The 14717-nt window shown below is 42.2% G+C and overlaps 1 protein-coding gene across 1 annotated transcript in view; it reads right to left on the reverse strand.

Moving 5' to 3' along the window:
- Window positions 1–14717, reverse strand: part of NR6A1 (nuclear receptor subfamily 6 group A member 1) — a 119007-nt gene that overhangs the window by 24176 nt on the left and 80114 nt on the right. Inside the window, exons 4-6 of the mRNA XM_040324869.1 lie at window positions 10524–10681; window positions 10197–10424; window positions 2655–2909 (exon numbers count right to left, since the gene is read on the reverse strand). Coding sequence (XP_040180803.1) covers window positions 2655–2909; window positions 10197–10424; window positions 10524–10681 — 641 coding nt within the window. The remainder of the gene's footprint in view (window positions 1–2654; window positions 2910–10196; window positions 10425–10523; window positions 10682–14717) is intronic.

The raw sequence follows: 14717 nt of genomic DNA on the forward strand, positions 1-14717 counted from the left end.
CTGTGCTCATTTCTGTTAATTTATGCCACAATGGTCAAAGATCACTGTAGTAAAGTCATATTACATAAATGTGATAGCTGAACTTTAGGGGAATGGTTGAGGTAACATCAAGGGTAATATGGTGTGAGCATCTGCCATCCCATGTATTCTGTTAAATATTGTAACTTCAGGCATAACAAATACTTTACAACATAAAGTTGTATTATTCAGACTTCCATCCAAAAATACAGCCATGTCCCAAAGCCAAACAGAGGGTTACAATCATATTTTCTGGATGCTATTGGCTGCAGTCAGTTAAAATAAGTGCAACAACATTGATGAGTAATATACAGTACATACACACCCACCCACCCAGGGTTCTGTCCTGGGACCAATCCTATTTAATTTATTCATAATCAATCTGGAGAATGGGATAAACAGCTCAATCTCCGTATATGCGGACGATACCAAGCTAAGCAGGGCAATAACATCTACGCAGGATGTGGAAACCTTGCAAGAAGACCTAAACAAATTAATGGGGTGGGCAACTACATGGGAAGTCCTCCCCTATATAACCCCTCGTACACAGATAGTACCTCAGTTTTGACCAAGCAATGATTATCCCCAAAAAAGGGGAGGGACCTCTGTGTCCCGTGATGTACTCCAAGAAAAGGATTTTACAGGTAAGCTGTAGGAACAATCCAATTCTCTTTAATCGTACATCATGGGACACAAAGCAGCCTGAATAATTACTATGTGGGATGTCCTAAAACAATTCTCCTGAGGGAAGGGAGCCACAATCACAGAAACTGCCACCTGAGAAGGACTTATTCTGCCACCCGTAATATACTGAGGTCAAACCAGTATCCTCCGTGGCTTTGACATCCATCTGGTAAAATCCTGTGAATGTATGCAACAAAGACCATGTAGAGGCCTTAAAAACCGGAGCCAATGACCCCTGATTGCAGATGGCCTAAGATGCCCCCACACACCTGGTAACGAGCGCTCTCACCAAAAGGGGTGCCCTTTCAAGCCATAGGTTTGACTAACTGGCAGATCCAATGAAAAAAAAATTGTTAACTTAGATGCCTCCTTCCCTTCCTGCGCTCTGCTGGCAGCACAAACCAGGATTTCTGACCTGCGTTGACAATTCAAGTAAATCCTGACCGCCTGAACCACCTCCAGAGTATGCAGCTATCTTACTCCTGCCAACTGAGGATTATAAAAGAAGGCAAGACTGTCTTGATTCAAACCACGCTAGGCAATAAAATTGGATGAGGATGCAACATCACCTTATCATGATACAAGACCAAGACAGCTCCCTGCATGAGAGAGCCGTCAACTCTGACAACTCCACTTGCTGAGGTGATGGTAACCAAAGAAGCCACCTTCCGAGTCAAGGACTAAAAATTGGTTCAAAAGGTGCAAAAAAACACCAAAAGGTGGCCTCTGCAAGAAACGCTGAGAGCAAATTTAAGTCCCAAGGACACAAGAGTGGCTCGACAGTCGGAACTGTCTCCGTTACACCCTGTATGAAGTATGAATTAAGGATTGAGAAACAATGGCCTCTAGCAAAAAATGAATAGAGGCGAATCTGACCCCTAATGAAAATTAAGGGCAATCTCCTTCCACCTACCGATTGGAGAAAGGAAAAAAGACTCCCACTCACATATATCTGTGGGTGCTTCTACCCGGCTTCACCCCAGGCATAAATTATTTCCAATTGAAGCTCCCTGAAGCCGGCTTCCAGACACTCAACAGTGCAGAGATAACAGGACCCAATTAGGTCCAGCTAGACTGGAAGTGTCCAAGGCTATGTCAGTGTACCAAGCCCTCCTGGGCTTATTTGGCTAATGCTTTTATTAGTGTTACCACCTCCCAGATTCAAAGATGCTGCAGTAGTTGAAACAGAGGGATGGTGTCAATTAGTGAGAACTGGTTCCCAGGGTGCTATCAGTGCATCTACCCCTATTGCCAGTGGGACTCTCATCCCGGACACAATCTGTCCAACTTGTTGGTCTTTTTTTGTAAAAAAAAAATAAAAAACCCTGCAAGGATTAAATAACAACACAAGAAAGTTCCATTTGTGTGAAAAAAAAATCTAAAAATGTCATTTGTGTACAGTGTTGCATGATCGTGCAATTGGCCTGGGCAGGAAGGGGATGGAAGTGTACGGTAGGCAAGTGGTTATAGTGCATGTAAAAAACAACAATGAAATTCTCTTATTTGCTTTGATAAATACAATATACAGTTAAAAGTGTTTTGTTATATTTGCTCAATAAGTGCAAAAAATATCTGTTGATTTTGCAAGAAATCTTGGGAGCCGATAATATCCTGTGCTCTGTGCACAAGGAAAGGTTATGGGGGTGAGGAGGCCGGGAAGAAGGGCAGATGAGGCGAGGTCTGTGTTTCATTGTAATCTATCAGATATAGGGTAGGCAGGGCTGACACCTCGTGCTTAGGCATTCAGAGCTAAAAATTCACTGCGTTGTCATGTCAGAGAGGACATTCAAGAGCACACTATATTTCTGTCACAACTGTTTTGTTTTTGTACTTGAAGCATGTTTAAAAGGAAAGCATGGGGAAATATGCTTGTATTGAAGACATATACTAAATATGATGTTATGTCCTGATATATGGGCACAATTTAACAGTGATATCCTTTGGAAACTAACCTATGAAGCTCTGCTTCTGAAGGCGAGTATTTGGAGGTGACGTCAGCTAGATCCCCAAAGATTTGCTTGTTGTAAGTTATCAGCGAAGACAGAAGAATTAACTCTTGCCAAGTCGTACTCAATAGGCATGTGTAATCTTTAATGGAAAGGTCACAAAAAAATGGCAGCTTCTTTACCCATGTAATCTGACGGAACAAGAGTTCGTCTGCAAGCCGACACAAAAGAGCAAACAGCTCAGATTGTGTTACTTTGTACCTGTATAAGAGAAAGACAGACAAAGATGTCAAGATGGAGGGCTATAATCACAAAATCATAAAGCCAAAATCATCTGATACATTGTTTATTATTTGCAACATATTTTTTCATTGCATTGATGAGAATTGATTGCTGGTCTTGATGTCTTGCTCAATGAATGTGCAAGTTCTTGTCCCTTGTAAGTACTTTTTATTTTAAAGGAAAGTATAAAGAAATTCATAGTTTAAAGGCAATTAGCCCCAGCCCCATCCTTAATGTGATCAGCAGACTGATGTATGACCATTCAAACAATAATATATGAAGCTGCATTCTATTTATTATATTCATACGTATTCTACAATACCAGTTTTCACCAGCAGAAGGCATCGCACATTCATTCTTACTACATTAAAACAAGCAGAAAGGCAATACACATGCAAAAAAGCCATCTCATTAAAGTGGATGTAAACCCACTCTCATCCTTTCTAAACTACTGCCATGGTGCTGATCTATAAGGATATAGATGCCTCCTACATGTATCCTTACCTGTCAAATGTCTCCCCTCTGTCTGTTATAAGAACTGAAAAACTGCAGATTCTGTGGGTGGGTCTGTTGTCTGGAGCTCGGTGGGTGGAGTCGTGATGTCAGTAGACTGCCCCGCCCTCTTTTACACTCCCCTTATCAACATGCATTTTGTCCTATGTATTGCTTACACTAAATTCTGCTATGATCCCTAACATCCAGTCAAAATCCAGAAAAGTAACCACATGACTTCAGAAAAGGAGGTGGGTGGGAATTAAAAAATAATGCCTGTCTCCAAGCTAGTGCATGAGATATGTAAATAAACTGTCACTCAAAGCAAGGGGGCGGAACGGACCAAGGTTTTTCTCGGTTAGTCCATCTTATCTTACTGAAAAAAAAGAGGATTGCTCAAAGCTGGATTAACTCTGTGTGGCAAGACTGGGCACAGATAATAGGAAATCTTTTACTCTACAATGTGACAGCAAAAAAGAAAAAAAACATTTGGGGTTTACATCCACTTTAAATATATTCTTGTCTGATGCATTTACATGGATCGGTAACTTAACTGCTTGCCGACCAGCCACGGCAGTTATATGGTGGCAGGTCGGCTCCCCTGCGTGAGAGCCTGTAGCTATACGTCGGCTCTCGCGCAGGCCACCGACTCCCGTGCGCGTGCCCGGCGGGCGCGATCGCCGTCGGGCACACGCGATCGCTCATTACAGAGCGAGGACCGGTCCTGTCAGGGAGAGAAACAATGTATGAACAGAAGATCAGTCATTTCCCCTAGTGAGGCCACCCCCCCATACAGTTAGAGAACACCCAGGGAACATACTTAACCCCTTCACTGCCAGTGGCATTTTTATAGTAATCCAATGCATTTTTATAGCACTGATCGCTATAAAAATGCCAATGGTCCCAAAAATGTGTCAAAAGTGTCTGAAGTGTCCGCCATAATGTCGCAGTATCAGAAGAAAAATCGCCGATCGCCGCCATTACTAGTAAAAAAAAAATATTAATAAAAATGCCATAAAAATACCCCCTATTTTGTAAACGCTATAACTTTTGCGCAAACCAAACGCTTATTGCGATTTCTTTTTACAAAAAATATGTAGAAAAATACGTATTGGCCTAAACTGAACTTTTTTCATATATATTTTTGGGGGATATTTATTATAGCAAAAAGTAAAAAAAAAACATTTTTTTCAAAATTGACGCTCTATTTTTGTTTATAGCGCAAAAACTAAAAACCGCAGAGGTGATCAAATGACCACCAAAAGAAATCTCTATTTGTGGGGGAAAAAGGATGCCAATTTTGTTTGGGAGCCAGGTCACACTTCAAGCTGGAATATGTATTCATTACATTATTATTATTTATTCAATTAAGAACCTTTTCTACCACAGTAAATTCTTAACCATTTATTTTGGATATACATAATAGATTGTACAATATACGGTAAGTCTGAAAGTAATCCATCAAGCATCCTTGTGCCTAAAGTGTTACTATACGTAAAAAGTTTTTTACGTTAATGCATTGTTTGCATTAAGGTAAAAAACATTTTCAATCTCCCTGTGCCCCCCTTCCCCTATGTAAAGAGTAAGAGAGGGGAGAAGAGATCAGCTCTGTGCATGGCTGCATCTTTTCTCCCCTTTCTTCCTCTTCACACAGCATTTGAGAAGCAGCAGGAGCCATTAGCTTTTGCTGTTGTCAATCAAAAGCAGTGAAGAGGAAGTGGGGGGTGGGGCCTAAGTCTCACTGTGTAAGTCTATGAGACGCGGCTCCATAGACACACAGGTTCGGGAGCGCAAACTATGCTCTCCCCATAGCAAGCAGCTGGCTATGGTGGTCATGAAAAGATGAGAAGGAGCCAAGATCGCAGCTGGGGACCCTAGAAGTGGAGGATTGGGCCACTCTTTGCAATACCACTGCACAGAGCAGGCAAGTAAAACATTTTTGTTGTTTTAATAAAAAGAAAACAAAAACTGACTTTAGTAACACTTTAAGAGAACTCTATAAACCCATTTACAGAAAGCCATTCTGCCAATTCCTGTTATTAGTGTTCTTAACCACTTCCAAACCGCTGTACGTCTTTATACGGCCTAACTTTAAAGATGGATATCTCGGTAACGGCAGCAGCTGCTGCCACAACCGAGGTATCCATCTTTAGTGTCAGCGGTTCTGTTAATGATAACGGCGGTCTCCGCGGCGGATTCGCCGCGAGAACGCCGTTATCGGCGGCGGGAGAGGGGCCCCCCCTCCCGCCGCTCTCCCGCGCCCTCCGCCGCTTACCGGAGCCGTCGGTAGCGGCGGAGGAGATCGGGTGCGTTCGGCTGCTGACTGGGGATGAGACTGAAGGAAAAATCTCCTTCGCCCGTCCCCATAGCTCTGCTGGGCGGAAGTGACGTCAAAACGTCAGTCCCGCCCAGCCTCTTAAAGAAACATTTTTTTTTTTTGTCATTTGAAAAAATTACAGTTTCAATTTTTTTTTTTTTTTTTTTTTGCATTTTAGTCTAAATATGAGATCTGAGGTCTTTTTGACCCCAGATCTAATATTTAAGAGGACTTGTCATGCTTTTTTCTATTACAAGGGATGTTTACATTCCTTGTAATAGGAATAAAAGTGATTATTTTTTTTTTCCAGTGTAAAAAAATAATAAAATAAATAAGAAAAAAAAATGTTTTTAAAGCGCCCCGTCCCGACGAGCTCGTGCGCAGAAGCGAACGCATACGCGAGTAGCGCCCGCATATGAAAACGGTGTTTAAACGACACAAGTGAGGTATTGCCACGATCGTTAGAGCGAGAGCAATAATTATAGCCCTAGACCTACTCTGTAACTCAAAAAATGCAACCTATAGAATTTTTTAAACGTCGCCTATCGAGATTTTTAAGGGTAAAAGTTTGACGCCATGCCACGAGCGGGCGCAATTTGTAAGCGTGACATGTTGGGTACCATTTTACTCGGCGTAACATTATCTTTCACAATATATAAAAAAATTAGGCCAAATTTATTGCTGTCTTATTTTTTAATTAAAAAAAGTGATTTTTTTTTCAAAAAAAGTGCGCTTGTAGGACCGCTGCGCAAATATGGTGTGACAAAAAGTATTGCAATGATCGCCATTTTATTCTCTAGGGTATTAGAAAAAAAAAATATATATATATATATAATGTTTGTGGGTTTTAAGTAATTTTCTAGCAAAAAAAAACTATTTTAGTCTTGTAAACACCAAATCTGAAAAACACCAAAAGTAGAGAAGTGGTTAAAATATTTATGTCCCAAGCAGCCTCCCAACTAGCCTTGTTCACACGAGCCGAAAATTGGCCGAAATTAGCCAGTGCGGCAGAAACCAGACAAATTCCGCCCATATATACAGCTCTCTGTTCTACAGAAGACCAGCTTCTGTTGAATGGGCATGCTGGAAAACCAGCATCCAACCTGCATCAGATCAGCAAACAAACAAAAAAAAAAAAAAACACGTTATATATGTACAACAGCATGTTGTAACTTGATACAACACATGTACAAATGTGTTTGAAAAATGTAATATTTTCAAGCACAAATGCATTGGGCCCTAGAGCATAGGAAAACAAAAACTCATCTCCCTAACAGGAAAGCAATAGTGAAATGTTTGAGAAACTGACACAATAATATGTATATGCTTCCATCAGCGCCACCATGTGGAGCAATTGTATTATGTCCAAAGTGCTGGTATAAAATGCCTTTTTTTAATGTCTTACAAAATATAATACAGTAAAACCTTAGGTTGAGAGTAACTTGGTTTGAGAGTGTTTTGCAAGACCAGCAATTATTGTTTATACATTTTTTACTTGATAAACAAGCGATGTACAAGTAGCATCACGTCACAAATGAGTATAAAAGAGAAGAGAAGCACCTCTACATTAACCATGTAACCAATATGCTTACATGGTTAACCACTTCAGCCCTGAGCCTCGTTTTGAGATTTGGTGTTTACAAGTTAGAAACAGTTTTTTTTTTGCGAGAAAATTACTTCGAAAAAAATATATATAATGTTTGGGGGTTCTAACACCCTAGAGAATGAAATGGAGGTCGTTGCAATACTTCCTGTCACGTATTTGCGCAGCGGTCTTACAAGCGCACTTTTTTTTTTTAATGAAAAAATACACTTTTTTGAATAAAAACAATAAGACATCAGTAAGGTTAGCCCATTTTTCTATATTGTTAAAGATAATGTTATGCCAAGTAAATTGATACCCAACATGTCACGCTTCAAAATTGCAGCCTTTAATGGAATGGCAAAATTTACCCTGGTAATGTTTTAAAAAACTGCAACCTGTAGAATGTTTTAGTTACAGAGGGGGTCTAGTGCTAGAATCAGTGGAGGCTGGTGCTCAAAATTTTTTGGGGGGGCGCAAACAAACTGCAAAATTCTGTGAAAAAAACATCAATTGCAGCCACTGTACCAAATGCAGCCACTGTGCCCATCAAACGCAGCCACTTTGCCCAAACGCAGCCATGGTGCCCATCAAATGCTCAGACTGTGCCCCAAATGCTGCCACTGTGTCCCACGTGCTGCCATTGTGCCCCCCACCCACCTGTCGTGTGCCTGGCACTTACCTTGTCTCGGGTGGGCAGCAGGTGGCGGCGGCAAGCGGTGTCCTCCATCTTCCCCGACCCAGATGTCTTCTCCCGCTCGCTCCTCCTCTGCTGTGATTGGACACCTGATAGGCATCCAATCACAGCGCCTGTCGTTTCAGCCAATCAGGTGACAGGTAACACAGACCCGGTGCACCTGATTGGCTGAGGCGCGGTTCAATGTTAGGAAAGCGAATTCCTTCGCTTTCCTAACATACAGTGGAGTGAGAAGCGAATACACAGCGTTGCGCCCGCTTCTCACATTTTTGGGCGCCTATTAGAGCCTATGGCTCTAATCAGGTGAATCCAAAAAACACCCCGACCGCTGTAATTCAGGTGTCCGAAAAGGAACCAGACGCCTGAATAGGGGTGTCAGCAGCAACCATAGATATATTCAGTCAATGCCTGAATCTATCTATGGTAATTAGAGCGCTCCTGCACCCTTTATGGATGCACCGCCGCTAGCTAGAATTATTGCGCTCATTAAAATAATCATGGTGATACCTCACATGTGTGGTTTGAACACCATTTTCATATGCGGGCGCTATTCAAGTATGATGTTAGAAGCATTTTTTGGAAAGCAAAAAAATGCGTTCAGGACGAATGTTCAGAGGCATTTGAAACGCCAAACCCCTGTAACAGCTTGTAAATGCTTGTCAACTGTCCTGAACCAGGGTCGTTTACAGTCGACAAAAAACAGGTGACAAATGCATCAAAACAGGCAGTAAAAAAGTGCAACTTGCACCATGCCAAAATGTCCCATGAGCTACTTTGTGTTGTGTAGTGCAGCCCATTGAAATAAACGGGCTGCCCTATGCGTCTAACTGGAAAAACTAGCCAAAATATATGCTCTCCCGCTACTCCAGGTGTGAATGGGGCCTGAAAGTGAAATTGGTGTGTTTACACAAGAACAATGAGGCTCCATTCACATCTGTTTCCAAATGCATGGCAAACTGTACAGAAAATGTGTGCTTTTCCATGCGTTTCAGAAAGGCTGCAAATGTGCATTGTGTGTTTTGTCAGTTTTTGGTGCATTTTCTGCACTTGGGGACCTTTAACATGTAAAAATGCTCCATAACACCCACAAAAAACATGCATGAGGGAATGTGAGTTTTCACTACATGTAGATAGATTTACTAGCACTATGGAATAGAGGAAGACCCACCTGACCAATCCATTCAATTTGTATCAAATCAGGCATCCCGTGTACTACATAGCTGATGGGAGATCTAACGGTGATTGTTTTACTTCCTGCTATAAAACATCCAATACAATTAAAAAAAAATCGAATTTCTTCATCAGTTTAGCCCAATATGTATTCTGCTACATATTTTTGGTAAAACAAAATCCCAATAAGAGTATATTGATTGGTTTGCACAAAAGCTATAGTGTCTACAAAACAGGGGATATATGTATGGCCTTTTTATTTATTGTTTTACTTCCTTGTAATGGTCAGTGATTTTTGGTGGGACTGCGACATTGTAACGGACAGATCAGACACCAGACACTTTTTTGAGAACCAGTGACATTAATACAGTGGTCAGTGCTAAAAAATATGCACAGACACTATATAAATTACACTGGCATGGAGGGGGTTAACATTATGGGTGATCTAAGGGTTAAGTGTATTACCCAATTGTGCTTTCTTACTGTGGGGGGGCTCACTGCATGGACACTGTGATCCGTGTTCCTGATTAGCAGAAACACTAGATCACAGTGTCCATGTCTGACAGCACGGCGGTATGGTTGTTTGCACGGCACACCGCCGTTCTGTCTCTCTGGAGACGCGATCACGGGTGGCTCTCCCTGTGGTAATCAGCACGCTATCGTGGCCCTGTGCCATACACAGCGGCTCCCGTGCGCACGTGTGGGAGTGACATAATTGCAGCTCCGTCAAGTCAGAGCCGGAGTCCACGGACCTGAAAGCAAGACAGGTGAAGATGGGAGCACCTGCAGCTCTGACATACCGATGCTGGAAGGGCTTCATTTTAAGATAAGTTTAACATAATGTGCTAGTATGCAATGCATACATTACCTTGTAGGGTACAAAAAAAAAAGTCCCGCGGTCTTCACAGTGAACTGTATATGTTTTTCTTTGATTAAAAAATTAGATTTTCTTTGATAAAAAAGTAATTCCCTGTATACATTCCACTTTAGGGTACATAGCTTACTTACCCATCTTCGATCAGCATAGGGGTATTTAGTGGTTCCATGTCTTCTGCAGCCAGTAGCTGATTGATGAGGGTGTGCGACTGAGGGTCCAGACTTCGGGTTTGGGATGGTATTATAGCAGAATGAGTGGAGCAGCTAAATAGGTGAGGTAGGTATTGATAGTGCGTTGGTGCAGGAGTGCCCAAATACTGGTCCCGAAGAGAACCAAATCCATTTAGTTCCACTGATCTACTGAAATAAGAGATACTGAATGTCAGCACTGCCAGTTTCAAATGCCAACATAGGATGCAGTGATGTTTTTTTATTTTTCAGAGGGTTTAGTGCATCTACCTGGAGGAAGGTGTGGACACTGGAGAAGGCTGGTTACTTTCAGACACTACATTGCCTGGAGAACTGTGGTCACTATCACCGTTGTTACTCCATGATGTGTTGGCTTCTTCCTCAAACTCTTGACCAGACATAATCCTTTCTATCTCCTCATCAGAAATCTGGTAAGAACAATTAGGTTACTTAACAAGCTTTAAAAATACATCTTTCAAAATTTGATAAAAGTAAAAGTAACAACATGTTCAGCCCATATTTAAATACAAAGTTCACACAGTGAAGCGGTATGAAGCCAAAAAAAAATAAAAAAATTTAAATTGCAGCTCAGAATTTCTTAGATGTGATGGCTGCATTATTTTCTTTTTGGAGTATTTTCCTCTTCATTTTCATCTGTTGATCCAGTCAGAAAGTCTGTTATTTTTTCAACTTCCTTTAACAGACCAATCTATTCTGCAAGGTATAGATTACAGTGGTCAGCTTTTATTTATGCAAAAACGTTATCTTGCTTCTTTACATTTTTATCGACACTGCAGTCGAAAACAAATGTCAATTTGACCCAATAATGATTAGAAAGAAAAGGAACAAACTTTCTCAGAACCTTCTTTTCCTAAGAGATTTTTTTTTTAAATTCTGCCCATCTAAGGCCTGCTTTATTGTAACTGCTTAAATAGTATTAGAATGAGTTTATCTTTAATTTGCTTGTTCAAGACCATCTAAATCTGCACATAAGGCCAGCCATACACTGTTCGAATTTCAGCTAGTTCAGCAGGAACCGGCCGAGATTCAAACTGTTTGGCTCCATACACACTGGGCTTAACCACTTGCTTACCAGTAACTTTTACCCCCTTCCTGCCCAGGCCAATATTCAGCTTTCAACGCTCTCACACTTTGATTGACAATTGCATGGTCATGCAACACTATACCCAAGTGAAATCATCAAATTATATTTTTTTTCACACAAATAGAGCTTTCTTTTGGCAATATTTAATCACTGCTGGGTTTTTATTTTTTACAAAATAAAATAAAAATAAGTTTTTCTTAGTTTCTGTCAGTAAATGTTGTAAATAAGTAATTTTTTCCTTCACTGATAGGCTGCACTGATGGGCACTGATTAAGTGGCACTAATATGCTGCACTGATGGGTGGCACTGATGAGCACTTATAGGTGGCAATGGTAGACATTACTGAAAGGCAGCACTGACATCACTAATAGGCACTGACTGGCATTACCAACTGCCACCACTAATGGGCACTGACTGGCCCTTTACTGTAATCGGGGCAGAAAGAACCACCCCCACCCCCCCGGGGGAAGACAAAGGATAATGTACCCCCCCCCCCCGGATAAAGACGCCAAGGGTGGACCGTGCCGCGTAAAAAATGGTTTATTGGTACAAAATTTTGCAATCACATTTGATCAGACACTCAGATACCCATCACCATCACCCTAATAAATAATACAATTAATCAGACAACATTATCTAAGTAAACACTAAACTGCGTTAAAGAGTGTATGCATTCAATAGTACTCTGGCTGGGCAACCAGCTGGAAATATATCCAGCTAGCTACACAGCAATTGAAGAAGGTCAGCCAATTGGACTGATCAGATCCTATTGAGGATATATGATATATATCCCTTGATGAAAACCATGGTAAGTGGTTGAAACATGTCGGGTAAAAAGTCCTTGCCGTGATGTCACATCGTCACTGACAGCCTGCGTTACCAGACGTATGCGCTTTGCGCTGGAATCGGCTGGTTTCCTACTGACACATCTATGAAGTCGGCCCTCGATAAGCTCGTTTGAGCGAGGAATGCAGCGGGAAAGGCAGCCATCAATAGCAGACTACCATACTCAAGATGGTAGGTCTGTTGATGACATCTGCATCCCTCCATACGTTGGATACCAATGGAAGTTCTGAATCCCCGGGACGGGGGCAACAGTATTTCTGGCTGTATCTTACTGCTCTGAAAATACAACAGCTAGCCACATTTTGACTTCCCATCTAATGGAGTGGAGGGTATCTGCAACCTAAGATGATCCCTTCACATAACCGGGTCTGGTGAGCGGACCTATGGTCCTATGTTTATATACATGCTGGCGCTTTATACTTAGCTGAATTTGCTCTGTGACTGTCGATTTGCTCAGCTGATTGCTAATTTGCTATCCTAGACTTGGTCTGTATGCTTTTTTGCTTCCTGCTTATTTGGCTCGGCCTCAAGTGTCCTTGATTTCATTGAATGCTCTGCTTTGATAGCTTCCTTATACAGGACTTTGAATTCCATTGAGTTGCGAAATTCAAGCTTGATATCATTCATTGATAAGCCCCAGCGCTTAGCCAATTTAATATACTCTGTCATATATCCTCAATAGGATCTGATCAGTCCAATTGGCTGACCTTCTTCAATTGCTGTGTAGCCAGCTGGATATATTTCCAGCTGGTTGCCCAGCCAGAGTACTATTGAATGCATGCACTCTCTAACGCAGTTTAGTGTTTACTTAGATAACGTTGTCTGATTAATTTTAATATTTATTAGGGTGATGGTGATGGGTATCTGAGTGTCTGATCAAATGTGTTTGCAAAATTTTGTACCAATAAACCATTTTTTCCACCCTTGGCGTCTTTATCCGGGAGGGATACATTTTCATTTGTCTTCTTTGTTTTTCTTTCTGTATTGTTATTGCCTATGGAGACCGCACCTCATCTGGTGAGTCCGCAACTAATGGGATAATGTGATAGGAGTGACACCCTGCACAGTTTTTGATAAATAGTGGGCATAGGACCTGCCCTCTCCCTTCTTTCCACTGATGATCAGTGCCCTGGTTACCTGTCCCTGCGAGGAGATGCCGTTGATCAGCTCTCCTCGCCACACACTCTGTTCATTGTGAGGGATGGAGAGCCGATAAATGGTACCACCGCATTTACATGTGATCGGCTGTAATGGGACACAGCTGATCACATGGTTAAAGAGCCACGTCATCGGGTCTTTACCAAGATCGGTGTCGCGCTGTGTCCTAGGAACGCGGCGAGGTCGCAATCGCCACACTGCGTGCCCCCCATTGATGTCATATGACATAGTCCTAGAACAAGAGCCGCACTACTCTAAGCATTGAGCTCAAAAGATGCCTGTAATCATCATAATGTGCATGGACACATAGGATAACATTGATCTACTTCTCTACAGGCAGAACACAAACTCCTGTAGAAGCAGCCATTTCTCAGCCAGTGTGCATGGATCCTTAATGGGCAGGCTGAATGTACCAAGTCAATAAAATCAACTTGGGTACAACCAGCATGCCGGATTCTTTTGCGGATTCTCTTTTCGCTCTCTCTCTTATAGCATCCACTAGCGATAATCATTGTCTTCTCCCAGCGGGGGCGGCTTCCCTGGTCCGGTCACATGATCCAGCTCCTCTGTGTCAGCCTGCAACCTCTGCAGGGGAGAGCACCAACAACGGATAGGACATAGTAAGCCTATGGGCAATGTCACTTCTTCTAGGCATAACCAGCCAGTGTAGAGTGCTCTCTTCACTCCACTGCAGTTGGCCGACACTGGGGTAATTGCATGAGCAGACAGAAAAAGGGGAAAGGATACAGATCTTTGTTACCCAGGTTAAGCCTTGGGCCGAATGTCAGACAGCATCAACCGGTTCAATAGAAACCAAACAGACTATGGTGTTACACAGTGCTGCCTGCAGTTCCTGGGAGCTGGTATGGAAAATGTTAAGAGTACAGCTGGCTCTAGATTGCTTGAATTTTGTCTAGTTCCTGCTGGCTAGGCCAAAATTCAAACAGCATTGACACTGCCTAATTTGAAAAATGTTGATTGTTCAATTGACTTTTGCCAAAGGAACCTGTTGAAAATTGTTGGCAGCCCCTGTATCCAATCAGATGTAGGCAGTGCTTGGGCATTAGCCAGAGGGTGAGGGAAAGGGAAATTGTGACACCTGTGCATCCCGTGTGGGAAAATATGGCCCTAGTACAGGTGTACACTTAAGTATACCCATGTAAACGAGGCTTAACCTGCTCTGTGCAACTACTGGTATATTGGAAAGAAAGATTCCTTACCTCCTCTTCTGGCAGTCGCTGCCAGCGCTGTCTGCTCCTCCCTCTTTTGGGTGCCCCCTGTAGTAAGCATGCTCTCATGCTGGGCTGTGTGTGCCCCCACTCCCTCCTCATAGGTGTTTGACTGACAGCAGCAGA

This window comes from Rana temporaria, chromosome 9 (assembly GCF_905171775.1).
Source record: "Rana temporaria chromosome 9, aRanTem1.1, whole genome shotgun sequence".
NCBI classification, from domain to species: Eukaryota; Metazoa; Chordata; class Amphibia; order Anura; family Ranidae; genus Rana; species Rana temporaria.